We start from the raw sequence: 13,533 nt of genomic DNA, 5'->3' as shown, positions 1-13,533 counted from the left end.
GCCACTTCTTAACTACTACTAATTACCAATCAGTCATTTAGTCATTAAGTACAATGATATAATCATGAAATCCCATGATATCATTTTCGAATGTCTTGCGATTGCACCCGGTTAAGTATCGATTGGCTATTGATTGGCATATGCCCATATAAGGCATGCATCCGAAACGCGGTTACATTTGCTAACACGTCTTGGTCACGACAGTATGGGGCATTAAAGGCGTTCACCTTAAAAGACGAAGGGCGGACAAACGTTCCGATCCGGCCACCCATGCGGTTGCATAACCCCGATCAAGCAAAAAGAAACAACTGAGACAGGACGCGGGCAGGAACGCAAGCAGTCCAAAGAAAGTACCATCAAGCACAGCGAAACAGCGAAGGAACGCGGAGCAATACAGAGTGAAGACGAAGATGAGACCGCAGGTTAACACGGGGGACCCTGCGAAGAAACGGAAGTGCAAGTCGACTGGCCCAGCTACGAAGAGAGGAAATGATTTACGGTTTATGGGCGTTTAACGTCCCAAAGCGACTCAGGCTGTAATAAGGGAGTAATTACTCACTGACATCCACCCGAGCGCAGCCATGCGGCTACAAAGGAAAGGTATACAGCTTTCTCAGAAGAAAAATTCGTACCAGGAATTCATACCCCAGACCAAAACGAATTTTGCTTTACCTACAAAGTTTCTGAGAAAGCTATATAGCTTTCCTTTGTAGCCATATGTCTTCACTCGTGTGGATGTCAATGCGTAATTACTCTCTTATCACAAATCGCAGCCGAGGGCCATAAGCACTCGGTCACCGTGGCGGCGAAGCGAGAACAGACCTACGCTAACGATCTGCAACAATGAATGATGGATCAAACTTTATTTCCACAATGAAAAGGGATTGGTTATAAGGTGGTGACTAGGACTAGGTGACTAAGGTGGTGACTAGGTGGTGACTAGGTGACGGAGACCATTGGCGCTCGCGGTCAGCGTCGCCTGCTCAACCGGCAGAAGCTGGTATTACAGGCTGACGCGGCTCAGGAGCATCTACCACTGTTCGTGTGACGGAGTTTTAATTTTGGTTTGTATCGGGCTTTCCAGACAGCCCTGCTTATAGTTGTAGGATGTAGCCAGTTCCCCACACCATTTACATGCCGATGCGTATTAGCCACATTTTGCTATATATTTAAAGACACAGATATGTGCTTGTAGTCTCCTCTAATTTTATGATGTATGGGGGTGTAACGTCCCAAAGCGACTTGGGCTATGAGAGACGCAGTAGTGGAGGGCTCCGGAAATTTCGACCACCTGGGGTGGCTGGGTCTCTTGTGAGTGTTTTGTGCAAGAACTCCCGCCGATCCAACGCAAAAAGAATGAGCAGGTAAAAACTAGAAGGGTGACAAAAACTCTGCCTTAGGGGTATGATGCGATAGCGTTAATCGATTATTGCCCGTATATGCGCAATTGGTCATTTTGTGGTTTAGATGCATACATCGTGGGGTGCATTCATGCTACTCCTGCCGCAGTGGTGCATCGGTTAAACGATGCACGAGTGCCCTGCGATGCCACATGCTGCCACCGGTGGCTCTTGTGTGCCCCAGCAATCTCCCACCACCAATCAATAATTTAACTGCTACCTGCCCCGGTCGTCAATTTGATCACAATCCGGTGGGCAGGTTGTCACCGTATGACGTCACTAAGTCACGCGGCTTATAGGAGGCAAGTGGGCCCACTGCCTTATCGATGAACGTAGAAATGGCGCAGTAACTGTCTCACTTCTCAGCGTACACTTGAACCGCACCGTAAAGATCGGGTGTTCACCCTGATGTGAGGTTGGTTGGTTGGTAAACATTTATTAAAACAGTCAAGGGGCCGAAGGCCCAGATCTAGGGGTCGGCCAAGACTCCTTGGAATCTGGCAGCCTCTAGAGCGAGACCGATGAGCGTTCGTTGGTCGTCTAGGGTAGAGCTGCGTAGACGAGCCTCCCAGGTATGTTGTGTGGGTGTTGGCATGTGTTGTCGTGGACAAGTCCAGACCATATGAAGGAGGTCTGCTGGGATATTGCAGTGTTTACACATCGGCATATACCGTTCAGGAAATATATTATGGAATCTTTTGGGATTGGGGAAAGTGTCCGTCTGGAGTTGGCGCCATGTGACGGCCTCTGGCTTTGTAAGTTCTTGGTGCGGACCTGGATAGAGTTGGCGAGAAAGACGATAGTGCTGGAGCAGATCGCATGAAGTGATTATTGTGTCCTTCCTGACCAAGGCGGGCATGTTGGGGGCGGGGTGATAATCTGCTCGGAAAGTGAACCCTCGAGCTAGCTCATGTGCTCCCTCATTAGCCTTCAGACCCATGTGGGCTGGAGCCCATATATGTATAGGGTCAGGAGTTTAGGAGGATTTGATACGAGTACGCGAAACGCTTCGACTGAAATACGGCCATGAGTAAAATAAAGAATGGCGCACTGTGAGTCACTTATGACTATAGCTTCAGAAGTGGACAGCGCGAGAGCAATAGCTACTTCCTCCGCTGTAGTGATATGTGAAGTGCGTACGGAGCATGAGGCATGGAGAGTCATGTTCTCATCTGTGGCAACCGCTGTTGCAGCAGTCCGAGTAGGATGGTCTGCCGCGTCTGTGTAAAGCACGTCAAGTCGGCCAGAATATCGCTGCTGGAGTGACGCGGCCCGAGCTTCTCTGCGATCTTGATGATGAGTTGGATGCATGTTGCGGGGGAGAGGGAGAGTCTTGATGTTGGCCCTGATGGCAGGTGGGAGATCGACCACCGAAGATGGCAGACGGAAGGGAGCGATGCGAAGTCGTTCGAGGATAGAGCGGCCTGCGGAAGTTAGGGAGAGGCGTTGGCGCTGGGCCAGGAGGGCCGCCTCAATGAGCTCGTCAACCGTGTTGGAGACACCAAGGGCGAGGAGCTTGTCGTTGGGAGTAGAGAGAGGAAGACCAAGGGCTGTTTTGACGCCGCGGCGGATAAGGCAATCCAGGCGGTGCTTCTCCGTGAGCGTGAGACGTAAATATGGAGCAGTGTAAGCAATACGACTTACTACAAATGCTTGAAAGAGACGAAGGAGATTCGCCTCCTTCATGCCTGCCCGCTTGTTGGAAACACGCCGTATGAGACGGGCTGTCTGCTGTGTGTATCGATGCAAGCGTTGTATTGTGTTGGTGTTGGCTCCGTTGGCTTGGAGGTGGAGACCAATAATTCGGATGGTGTCGACCGTAGGCACGAGAAGGTTGTTAACAGTGAGGCGGATATTTGGAGATGTGGGGGGTTTCCGGGTGCCGGGATAACGCACAAAGAAGAGCTCAGATTTTGCTGCTGAGCACTTAAGTCCTTTGTCCGATAAGTAGTCCAACTGTGTTGATCGCAGCCTGGAGAGTCTCTTAAATGTGTCCGTCACTGCCGCCAGTCATCCAGAGGGTGACGTCATCCGCGTAAATGCTATGATGAAGGCCCTCGTGGCGGGCGAGTCGAGCGGGAAGGCCCATCATAGTGATGTTGAAAAGCAGCGGAGACAGGACGGAGCCCTGCGGCGTGCTCTTGTTGCCCAGGGAGATATCCTCGAGGGAGTGTGGACCGGCAACGAGCGTGGCAGTGCGATCCGTAAGGAAAGCACGGATATAGTTGTACAGAGTTTCGCCCACCTGCAGATTCTGGAGGTTGGACAGGATAGCAGTGTGTTGAACGTTGTCGAAAGCTTTAGCGACGTCGAGGCCCAGGATGACCTGAGTGTCTCGAGTCTTGTGGTCCAGAAGTTCATGCTTGAGCTGGAGCATAACATCACACGTGAATAGATGGGGCCGAAAGCCGACCATGCTTGGCGGTAAGAGATCACGATCCTCTATGTATGTCGAGAGCCGCTGGCCGTTGCGGAGACAGCTCTTACGTTGCGGTGAGTCATCGCCGCCAGCAGCGTTCACGTCGACGCCGGCAGCTGTAGAGCCGCCAGCTGCGTTCGCGTTGGAAGTCCTGGCAAGATCTTGCTTGCGCTTCTTGTTGATCTTGGTTATCCAGTCGGTTTGGCTTTGAAATTCTTCTGGGGTGATATCCGTACCTTCAACCACGTCCATGGCACGAACGGAGAGCAGGCCTTGTGCCATGAGGAACCTACAGTCCGTGCCGGTGGCGGCGGCGGCCGCCTCGGCTGAGGTTAGGCTTAGCGAGACGGGCGGGCGAGGTTAGATGAAAAGCGCCGAGAAAGTAGGAAATACTTCAGTTCTTGCCTTGAAAGTGGTTTCGATCGATGTTGGAGCACTTGCGATGTCAGTTGTGATGAGTGAAAGGTTGATCCAAGCGAAATTTTCGGCCAGCCAACGTACTTTGACAGGAGCCCATGTGAGCCACGGCTTACTTCTTGACTGAACGCCACGTTCGTCTGATGTGAGGCAATCACTGCGCCATTTCCTTTCCTCAAAAACCAATTTTCAATTTTAAGGCGAAAGCTTTTATTGGCTCATTCTCCCGTACGTCCGGCGTTACATCCAGCGCCTGGGGTGACTAATCGACGAGCGCAGCTGCCAAAAGGTGAAGTTATCTATGGAGGGTGTCCATCGAGATTTCCTTTCCTCAAATACAATTTTCATTTCCTTCATTACGGCACCTCTTTCTCTTTCTTCTTTCACCCAACTTCCTCCCTTCCTCTACGGTGCTGTTCGGGTGTCCACCGATATGACAGAGAATTACTGCGGCATTTCGTTTTCTCAACAATGGGTTGTGTTGAAAAGTGTTTCCAACGGCCAAGACATCGCGCCGAACGGGCGATCGCGCTCCCTGGACTCAATGACAGCGGTGCAACACGATGGCGCGTTCCACTCCTAAACGTGAAGCGTAAGCGTCATTAATTAGTAATTAGTAATTATTGAGTGTTTTGTAATGAAGTTAGATTTCATCCAGTGGTAGCGTCACCAGTGCCACAGAGGCAGTCAAAGTTATGCGGAAAACGCTTTCGCCTTTCGCCTCTACGCACTTTAGAGAACCCTGAATTTTTTTTTTCGCTGCCGAGGACACCGTAATTTCTGCAGAACAGAAGCCTTAACGCTATCACGCCAAAAGTGAGTGCCCGGCGCTCTTTTAAGGGTACAAAGATTACGAGAATCGAAACCAAAGCGGGTCGCCACCAGAGCTCCCGCCACGGAAAGAACCGAATCGCAAAGCCCTCGTCCGCACGCCGGATGACGGGCTACAGGGCACAATCTGCCCGCGAATGAAGACGCTCAACCTGCACGGCAAGAATCGAACGGCTCTCATGCCTGGCGTGTGACGCAGGGCGAGGTCCCGATCACCGACTGTCAGCGCATCATACGGCTGCGTCAGCCTGGCGGAACGCGGAGCCCTGGTCATTTTCCGCATGGCAGTTACGCCTGAACTAGGCGTAAGACGCGAAAAAGTGCACAGCGTCCAGTGGAGACCCAGCGTTCATCATCTATCGTCCAAATGACACAGTAACTGTCTCACATATTAAGGCTTTCGAAAGCCTTTAATGCCTCATACTGTTGTTAGCAGACGCGTTGACAGCCATGTCGGCAGATTTGTCCGCCTTTAAGCGTCACTGCTTAAAAAGAAACTGCGCCGAGGGTGGGAACTGAACCAGGGCCTTTGGCATTTGAAGCGGAAACGCTACCACTCCGCCACGAAAAGTTCGAGCATGAATAAAGGGGCATCTAGTGAATGCATGGGTTTCATAAAAAAAAATAAAAGGAATAAATTAAGTCAAGAAAGGAAAAAATAAAAAATAAGAAAATAAACAAAAACGAAATAAGAAAGATATGAAAATAAAAAATAAAAGCAGCAAAAATAAAAAAACTGAAAAATAAAAAGTAAATGAAAACAAACGGCGCGCCAGCAAACGCTTTCGCCTTGCAGCACTTTAACAGCGCCAAAGTGCCCCCTGAATTTTTTACCACCGGGATATGTGAGGCAGTTACTGCGCCATTTACTTTCCGCAAAAAACAATTTTAATTTCAATTTCATTTCAAATTGTAGACGCCTATGCACTGTGCAGTGTCACTGCATGTTAAAGAACCCCAGGTGGTCTAAATTTTTCGAGCCCTTCACTACGGCTTCTCTCATAGCCTGAGTCGCTTTGGGACCTTAAACCCCCATTAAAAAAAAAAAAAACTCTGCCTCTCCCGTAACCGAGAGTAGAGTAAGCATGAAATGTTTACGGGCATAATTCGAAGCGCACGCGGACACGACGAGACGCAGGCCTGACAAGAATGTATATGCAGCGCGTTCGAAACTGTCCGAAGTGCGTAGAGGCGAAAGCGTTTTCAACACCACTTTACGTATGTGACACTGGTGATGTTACCACTCGATTACGTCACACATAATTCTTTACGAAGTAATGACAAATTACTGATTAGTGTGTAATGACTGATTAATGACTAAATACTAATAAACTGCTAATGAATGACGCTTAAGCTTCGCCTTTAGGAGTGGAACGCGACAGCGTGTTGTAGCGCTGCCAGGCAGTCCGCGGAACGCCACCACCCGTTCGGCGTGATGCCTCGTCCTTTTAACGCGACGCTTTTTGAGGAAAGGAAATTACGCAGTAATTCTCTGCCATCTCGGTGGACACCCGAGCCGCACCTTACAGGATGGTAGGAACGCCGCCACCCGTTCGGCGCAATGCCTTGCCATTTGAACGCAACGTTTTTTGAGGACAGGAAATGGAGCAGTAATTCTCTGTCATCGCGCTGGACACCCGAACCGCACCGTACAGGAAGGGAGGAACGTCACCACCCGTTCGGCGCGATGCGTTGCCCTTTGAACGAAACGCTTTTTGAGGAAAGGAAATGGCGCAGTAATTCTCTGTCATCTCGGTGGACACCCGAACCGCACCATACAGGAAGGGAGGAACGCCACCACCCGTTCGGCGCGAAGCTGCCGGCGCTTGTATGCCGGTCCTGTAGGAGGGCTTAGAGAGTCTCGTTAAATCTCGTACGGTGCCCGGATGTTCTCGTTTCAGTGCCCGGATGAGTGGAATTCAGTGCCCGGATGTTGGCTCTCGGTCTTGGCGTGACTATCACCACACTGCCGACAACGGGAGCTAAAAGCATTTCATGCTTAAATATTGTGGCATGTATGTGCTTTTTGCACGCGTTATTAGAAATCGGAAATTATAATTCCGTGCATTATCAAACGCACAGCTCGACTGATATCTTGATAAACATTGAGAAGGCACTGGCAGCAGTTATTTTTTGTGACTCGTTTGTAGACGAACCGGCGCTTGCATGCCGGTCGCGTAGGAGGGCTTAGAGAGTCTCGTTAAATCTCGTTAAGTCTCGTACGGTGCCCGGATGTTCTTGTTTCAGAGCCCGGATGACTGGAATTCAGTGCCCGGATGATGGCTCTCGGTCTCGGCGTGACGTCACCACACTGCCGACAACGGTAGCTAAAAGCATTTCATGCTTAAAAAACATCGAAACGCTGCCACCGCGGCGGCGTTGAACCCGGCAACTCCAGCTGAGTAGCCGAACACGCTGATCACTAAACTGCCGTGTTTCTGCCACAGCGCTGCAAACTCATGCATGAAGCGCAGATCTCTATCACTACCATCACGTGGTTAAAGCGCGACTAAGGTGTCCATTGACCCAAGGAACAAGTGATGCGCCTTTTCTAAAGATCAATGTAGTCGACAGCTTTGTCAACCCCAATGAACGCAGTGAACGCCGGCGGCCGATTGCTCGAGCTGCGTCCGTGCCACAACGTCGTCACGCGTCTCAAAATATACTTTATTCATGCTGTTCTTGTCACGAGCCCCCCCCCCCCCCCCCCCCTCATTTGCTGTGTTCCTGCGTCTCGCCTATGGAACACGATATATGGGGGTTTAACCTCCAGAGCGACTCAGACTATGAGGAACCCCGTAGTGGAGGGCTCCGGATATTTCGACCACCTGGGGTTCTTTAACGAGCACGGACATCGCACAGTACACGGGCCTTTAGAGTTCCGCCTCCATCGAAATACGACCTCCACGGCCGGGATCGCACTCATGTCTTTCGAGTCAGCAGTCGAGCGCCATTAACCACTGAGCCGCCGCGTTGGTTCCGCCCAAAACAAATTCGGAAGACACCGCTGCAATCCACCTTGTACAGCTATCGCTTAGCCTATCGAGACATTCAGCTTTAATTTCAAATGGACGCAGTAGGGTGCCTTCTATGCGCATTACTGCCGCTGTAACATAGGACATTACCATTCGTGCTCTCGAAGGAGCCAGAAATCACTTTTGAAATGGCGTTGCTACCAAATGCCCCCCCCCCCCCCCCACTCCCCTCCGTGTATCGCAAAAGACGTTAAGTACGGTTAGCGAACCCTTTACTGTGAATACTCAAAATTTCCTTGGGGAATTCAAGGACGCTTTTGCCTGACTACACCACAAAGAATGCCTCTGCAACAGACTTGAATAATGCTACGTTTCGACAGTAATACTACACCGCCGAACAGTAACGACGTTTACTGCCCTAGGGACCTCAAAAACGCACGCGGCGTTGTTGCAGCACTCGCGAACGCAAGAGAAGCGTCATGCTGATCCCAGCGCTCACCTTTCAGTGGCCGTCCCCGAGCATTGCCAAAACTGACGGCGTCCGTCCAAACTGGGGGTGCTGTGCTGGAAGACGGGAATGGGCCCGTTGTCTTGCGATGCGATGCAGCGGAACGCGTTACACTAGCGCAGAAAATCAACAGCGTTCTCAGTAGGAAGCTCATCAGTGACTGAACAAAGAACGAGCGACCGCAGAGTCAGCGTCACTCATGCACGTGCCTCGTGCTTCGCTCATGTTCGAATCACGCTAGCGAGCCTACCTCCTCTTCCTGTATAAAGCAACAGTGCTGTGCACGTCGACGCGGAGCACAAGCGCCCGTCGCGGCGGTGAACGGGTCCGGCAGCCCGCTTGCAGCCGCATCTGTTGGGACCAACTCCTCCGAGACTGCAGAGGAGGCCGCAGTAGCTTTAGATAGAGCCAATACCCCCGCTGATATTAAGGCGAAAGCCTTTAGTGGCTCATACTGTCGTGACCAAGACGTGTTAGCAAATTTGTCCGCGCTTCAGATTGGTCGAAATGGTCGTGACGTCACTGCGCGCGAATTTGGACGGGTGTTCACCGAAATATGTGAGCCAGTTACCGCGCAATTTCCTTTCCTCAAGTACAATTTTCATTTTCTTCATTACGGCCCCTCTTTCTCTTTCTTCTTTCACTCCACTTCCTCCCTTCCTGCACGGTGCGGTTCAGGTGTCCACCCAGATGACAGAGAATTACAGCGCCACTTCCTTTCCTCAAAAAGCGTCACATTCAAAGGGCAACGCATCGCGCTGTACGGGTGGTGGCGTTCCGCGGACTCCCTAGACGCGCTACAACACGCTGTCGCGATCCAATCCTAAAGGCAAAGATTAAGCGTCATTAATTGGCAGTTAATTAATGCACCAACAGAATGTGAAGTGAACAATCGCATAGCAGAATGCAGCACTCAGGCTTTCGCCTTTCACCACTTTGGACGCTAAAGTTACTCGTAATTTTTATATTTAGCGACTAAAAAATTAAGTGCGGTTTAACTACTGCTGAACCTGGTGAGAGAGTGAAAGCTATGGCGTATCGGGCAACTATGCGCAGCGTGGCGTCTGTAACGTTGTTGTTGTTTAAGACTTTATTTGTGCACAAATTTAAAAGGGAAGGGTGATGGGATCAGACAGACGGGAGCCCTTGAGCCCCGGCGGCCTCCGCAGCACACTTGCATGCCGCCACTTCGACGCCTGGATCTGAGCTGTAACGTTGAGTGCGTTCCGGACCCAGGATAGCTAACGCGGCCAACCTGCCACCCTGGCGGGTGGCAGTTAATGGTTGGTCGCGAGGATTTGCTCACCCAATGAACGCGGCGGCCTATTCCTGCAGTGCCGCGTGTCTGCCGCAACGCTTCCAGCGCTAATGCATGCAGGCCACGTCTCTCTCGCTCACCCCCGCGTATACCTCAAAGCGTGACTGAGGCGTCCACTGCTTTTAACATTGTCAACGCCAAACATTGTCAACGCCAAACACCATGAATGCCGACGGCCTATAGCTCCAGTGCCGCCTTTCTGCCACATTATTGTGGCAAACAAACCAAACAAACAAAAGACGCAACAGAGACAGGACACGGGCAGGAACGCAGGCAGTCCAAGGGAAGCATCGCCAAGCACAGCGGAAGATCGACAGAACGCGGAGCAATACAGAATAAAGACGAAGATGAGACCGCACGTTAACGCGGGGACACCGCGAAGAAACGAAAGTGCAAGGCGACCGACCCACTTACGAAGAGAGAAAATGGGTTGTATGGTTCAACGTACGGAAGCGACTCAGGCTATGAGCAGCGCCGTAGTGAAGGACTCCGGAAATTTCGACCACCTGGGCTTCTTTACCGTGCCCTGATGTTTCGCAGTATACGGGCCTCTAGAGTTTTTCCTCCATCGAAATTCGACCCCCGCGGCCGGGGTCGAACCCGCGTCTTTCTGGTCAGCGACCGCGCGCCATAGCCCCTGTGCCACTGCGGCGGCGAAAGGAGAAAAGACCTACGCTGGCATGCTACAACAGTGAATAATGAATTAAACTTTATTTCAACAAAGGAAGGGGATTGATTAGAAGATGCTGACTTAGACTCTGGGTGGTCTATCTTGGTCCGGAGTCCATTGGCGCTCGCGGTCAGCGTCCTCCGCTCGACCAGCAGAAGCATGGTGGGCGCCTGAACCACTTCGTAAGGATCGGGTGTTGACCTTGATGTGTGAGAGTTACTGAGCCATTTCCTTCCTGAATCCATCGTTTTCCAGACGCCGCGGTGGATCGGTGGTTATCGCGCTGGCAGCTGACCCGAAAGAAGCGGGCTCCATCCCGGTCACGGTGGTCGAATTTCGATGGAGGCGAAATTTTAGAGGCCCGTGTACTGTGCGATGTCAGTGCACGTGAAAGAACCCCAGGTGGTCGCAATTTCCGGAGCCCTTCACTACGGCGTTCATCATAACCTGAGTCACTTTAGGACGTCAAGCCACCATATAATAAACAAAAACAAACATTCAGCTTTTCTTCACCAGACTTCCCCCATTGCGCTCGTGGCAGTGTGGCTACTGTAAAACTTTATTTGCAAGAGAATTAGATGCACGCAGGCCCCTTGGGTCTCCGCACGACCCCACTCATGGTCTAAAGTTCTAAGTGGTGTTGATCCATGATGTATACAACACGGTTGACTGCGTTCTGCCTGGCCAGGTCAGCTGACCGAAGTGAGGTCTCCCAGTCCTTCCAGGTTCGTACAGGTGGTTTACACTTTTCTCTGTTCTCAGTCAAGGTGGTGCAGTGGTGATGCTGCTTCGCATACCTCCGATCTTTCTGCCGTGGTTTTACACTGTAGGGCTTTCCGTGGCATAGTTGAGGTAGTCGTCGTAATGGCTGCAAGTTCTTGTGTAGAATCAGATTGTGTACGACCGTGACAGCTAACGTGGTGGTGTGAGTCGAAGTGTAATCATCGTAGCAGCTATAACTGTGGCAGTGATTGGAAGGCTTGCAGGTCTTGGTGATGGTTAGGAGTTGAGTGCGGCGTTCTTTCGTGTGTGTATATCCATTGTCTGAATGTGTTCTCGCGCAGCAGTTATGTATGGAGGTCTAGGTGCCATATCAACGGCTGACGTTTGCTGTCTGGAGTTCCTGAGCGTAGGTGTCATGCGGGCGCATGACACCTACATGTCGCCATGACATGTCGCCACTGCGGCGTACGACAGCCAGCATGAAGAGCTGCAGTCGTGTCACCCGTACGAATGTGTTGAAAAGGCGTCGTTCACCCATTCATGAAGAACAGTAAGAGCCACTCACAGAAAGCTGGTCGCCATGCACTGACTGCATGTACCGACGCCATGCGAAATGAGTAAAAGTCATCAATGCTGCTGAAATTAATGTGCCTGTAATTGTACGGGTTGTGCGCACTGGCGTGCAGTGATTAGTGTCGTTCTTTGACTGTGGCGTCGAGTTGCGAATGTGGAGTGTGTGCTTAGGCTGGTGTTTGTCGAATTTTTGAAGCGATAATTGTCAGAATCTTCATGTCCTCGGCTAGGGCTGACGTATGGGTGATATCCGTGGCTTGTCTTTTGTTAGTGCAGTCATCATAGAATTTGTAACCAATCAATATGGCTATGATTAAACGGGTTGTGTACGTTGGTGTCCAGAGCGTTGTATTATGTCCAATGTTGAATTCTAATCAGGTGCGCAGGGCTGAGTATACGTCATGGTTCCTGTCATCGTTGTTACAGTAATTTCTTGCTTAGGGCTGATGCATACGTGATAGCGGCAGCGTGTCTTGTGTTGTTAGTGTAGTGGTCGTGACAGCTGCAATCAATGTGGCTGTGTGCCTTGGTGTCTCAGTCGCTGATGTGGTGCTTGTTTGTCCATTTGGAAGATGTGTCGGGTGTGCAAGAAAGCTGAATAGGAGCCCTTCGCCTACGCATAAACAGCAGAAGTGTCGCCATCAACTCTGAGCAGGAAGCCGGCAGTCACCATGTCCCCGCTCGCACCACGGCTCCGACGATACGGGCGGTACTGACTGGTTAGGTACGCGGAACGATGGATCCACAAGGCCATCGATGAACCAGGCCGGAGAGACTGCAACGAATAGGTGGCGTTAATATCTCCCGGCAATGCTGCACCAGGGCAGTTCTAACTACCCGTCGTATTGAACACGAGGTGTAAAGGTTTGGTGTAAGCACTCAATGACATTAGAATGCTTTTCTGATCAAAAATAATTCTTGGATCATATGATTTGCTGAGGTTAGGTATCCAGGTTTTGAAAGAGCGCATCTACGAAGAGCGACATTTCTTTACCCCCTGCAAGCAGAAAACCTGAAGCTATATTACCCTGGAACCTCTAAAGAGTTCCCATTTTAAAGGGGTACAGACACGAAGTTTTTGGCTGTGCATTTTCCTTGTCTTGAAAGAGGCCATCGGGCCCAGTATGAAAATCACTCGTAATCCCAATGCGCATCGTTAATAATGATTACAAACGATATTCCACCGCCAAACAATCTTCCGCCGATAACGTGAAGTGCACCCGGCCGACTGGCCAATCTGGACTACTCCAATCCTGGTGATGTCGGCGTCGCCGGAAATAGGCGGCGCTGGGATCACCAGGATTGGGACTGTCCAAGTTGGCCAGTCGGCCGGGAAATTGGCGGCGCTGGGGTAGTCTCGAAGTAACAACACAAAAAACATAGACAGGACACATAGAATAAGAAGACACCACGAGCGCTGACTTACAAGTTTATTTCGAAGTAAACAATGCCTGATATACTGCCTACACAAAGCACGTGACACAGATAGGCGACTCCTGCCGCCCGTGTCATCACTTCCCCCCAGAGTCATCGCGCGTCCAACAGCTCTAGTTCTTTTGTTGTCAAAAGTAGAGGTGGCTTGCTGATACAGTCGTCTCCAAGCTTCATTATCTCGGCTGCCTCAATTATCTCGCGAACGAGCTGGTCGGTGTGCTTTTCTATCGCATGCTTCTTTTCTGTCACGTGCTTTTCTAAAGAT

At 50.9% G+C, this 13,533-nt stretch overlaps 2 protein-coding genes across 14 annotated transcripts in view; one reads left to right on the top strand and one right to left on the bottom strand.

The window, feature by feature from the left end:
• Window positions 1-9,167, bottom strand: part of LOC149336204 (uncharacterized) — a 203,799-nt gene extending 194,632 nt beyond the window's left edge. For 5 of the 6 annotated variants that reach the window (XR_016284215.1, XM_089552722.1, XM_089552725.1 and 2 more), the window contains exon 1: window positions 8,542-9,167. Coding sequence is in view for 4 of the 6 variants with exons in the window: in XM_089552722.1 (XP_089408848.1) it covers window positions 8,542-8,704 (163 nt within the window). In the remaining 2 variants the exon portion in view is untranslated. The remainder of the gene's footprint in view (window positions 1-8,541) is intronic. The other variant, XR_016284219.1, reaches the window with a different exon arrangement.
• The window catches only part of LOC149336202 (uncharacterized), a 222,140-nt gene that overhangs the window by 137,421 nt on the left and 71,186 nt on the right, over window positions 1-13,533 (top strand). The window lies entirely within an intron of this gene.

This window comes from Amblyomma mixtum, chromosome 7 (assembly GCF_055824585.1).
Source record: "Amblyomma mixtum isolate Tamu chromosome 7, ASM5582458v1, whole genome shotgun sequence".
NCBI classification, from domain to species: domain Eukaryota; kingdom Metazoa; phylum Arthropoda; class Arachnida; order Ixodida; family Ixodidae; genus Amblyomma; species Amblyomma mixtum.
Note: the sequence above shows the minus strand (reverse complement) of the source record. Positions and strands in the feature narration are given on the sequence as shown.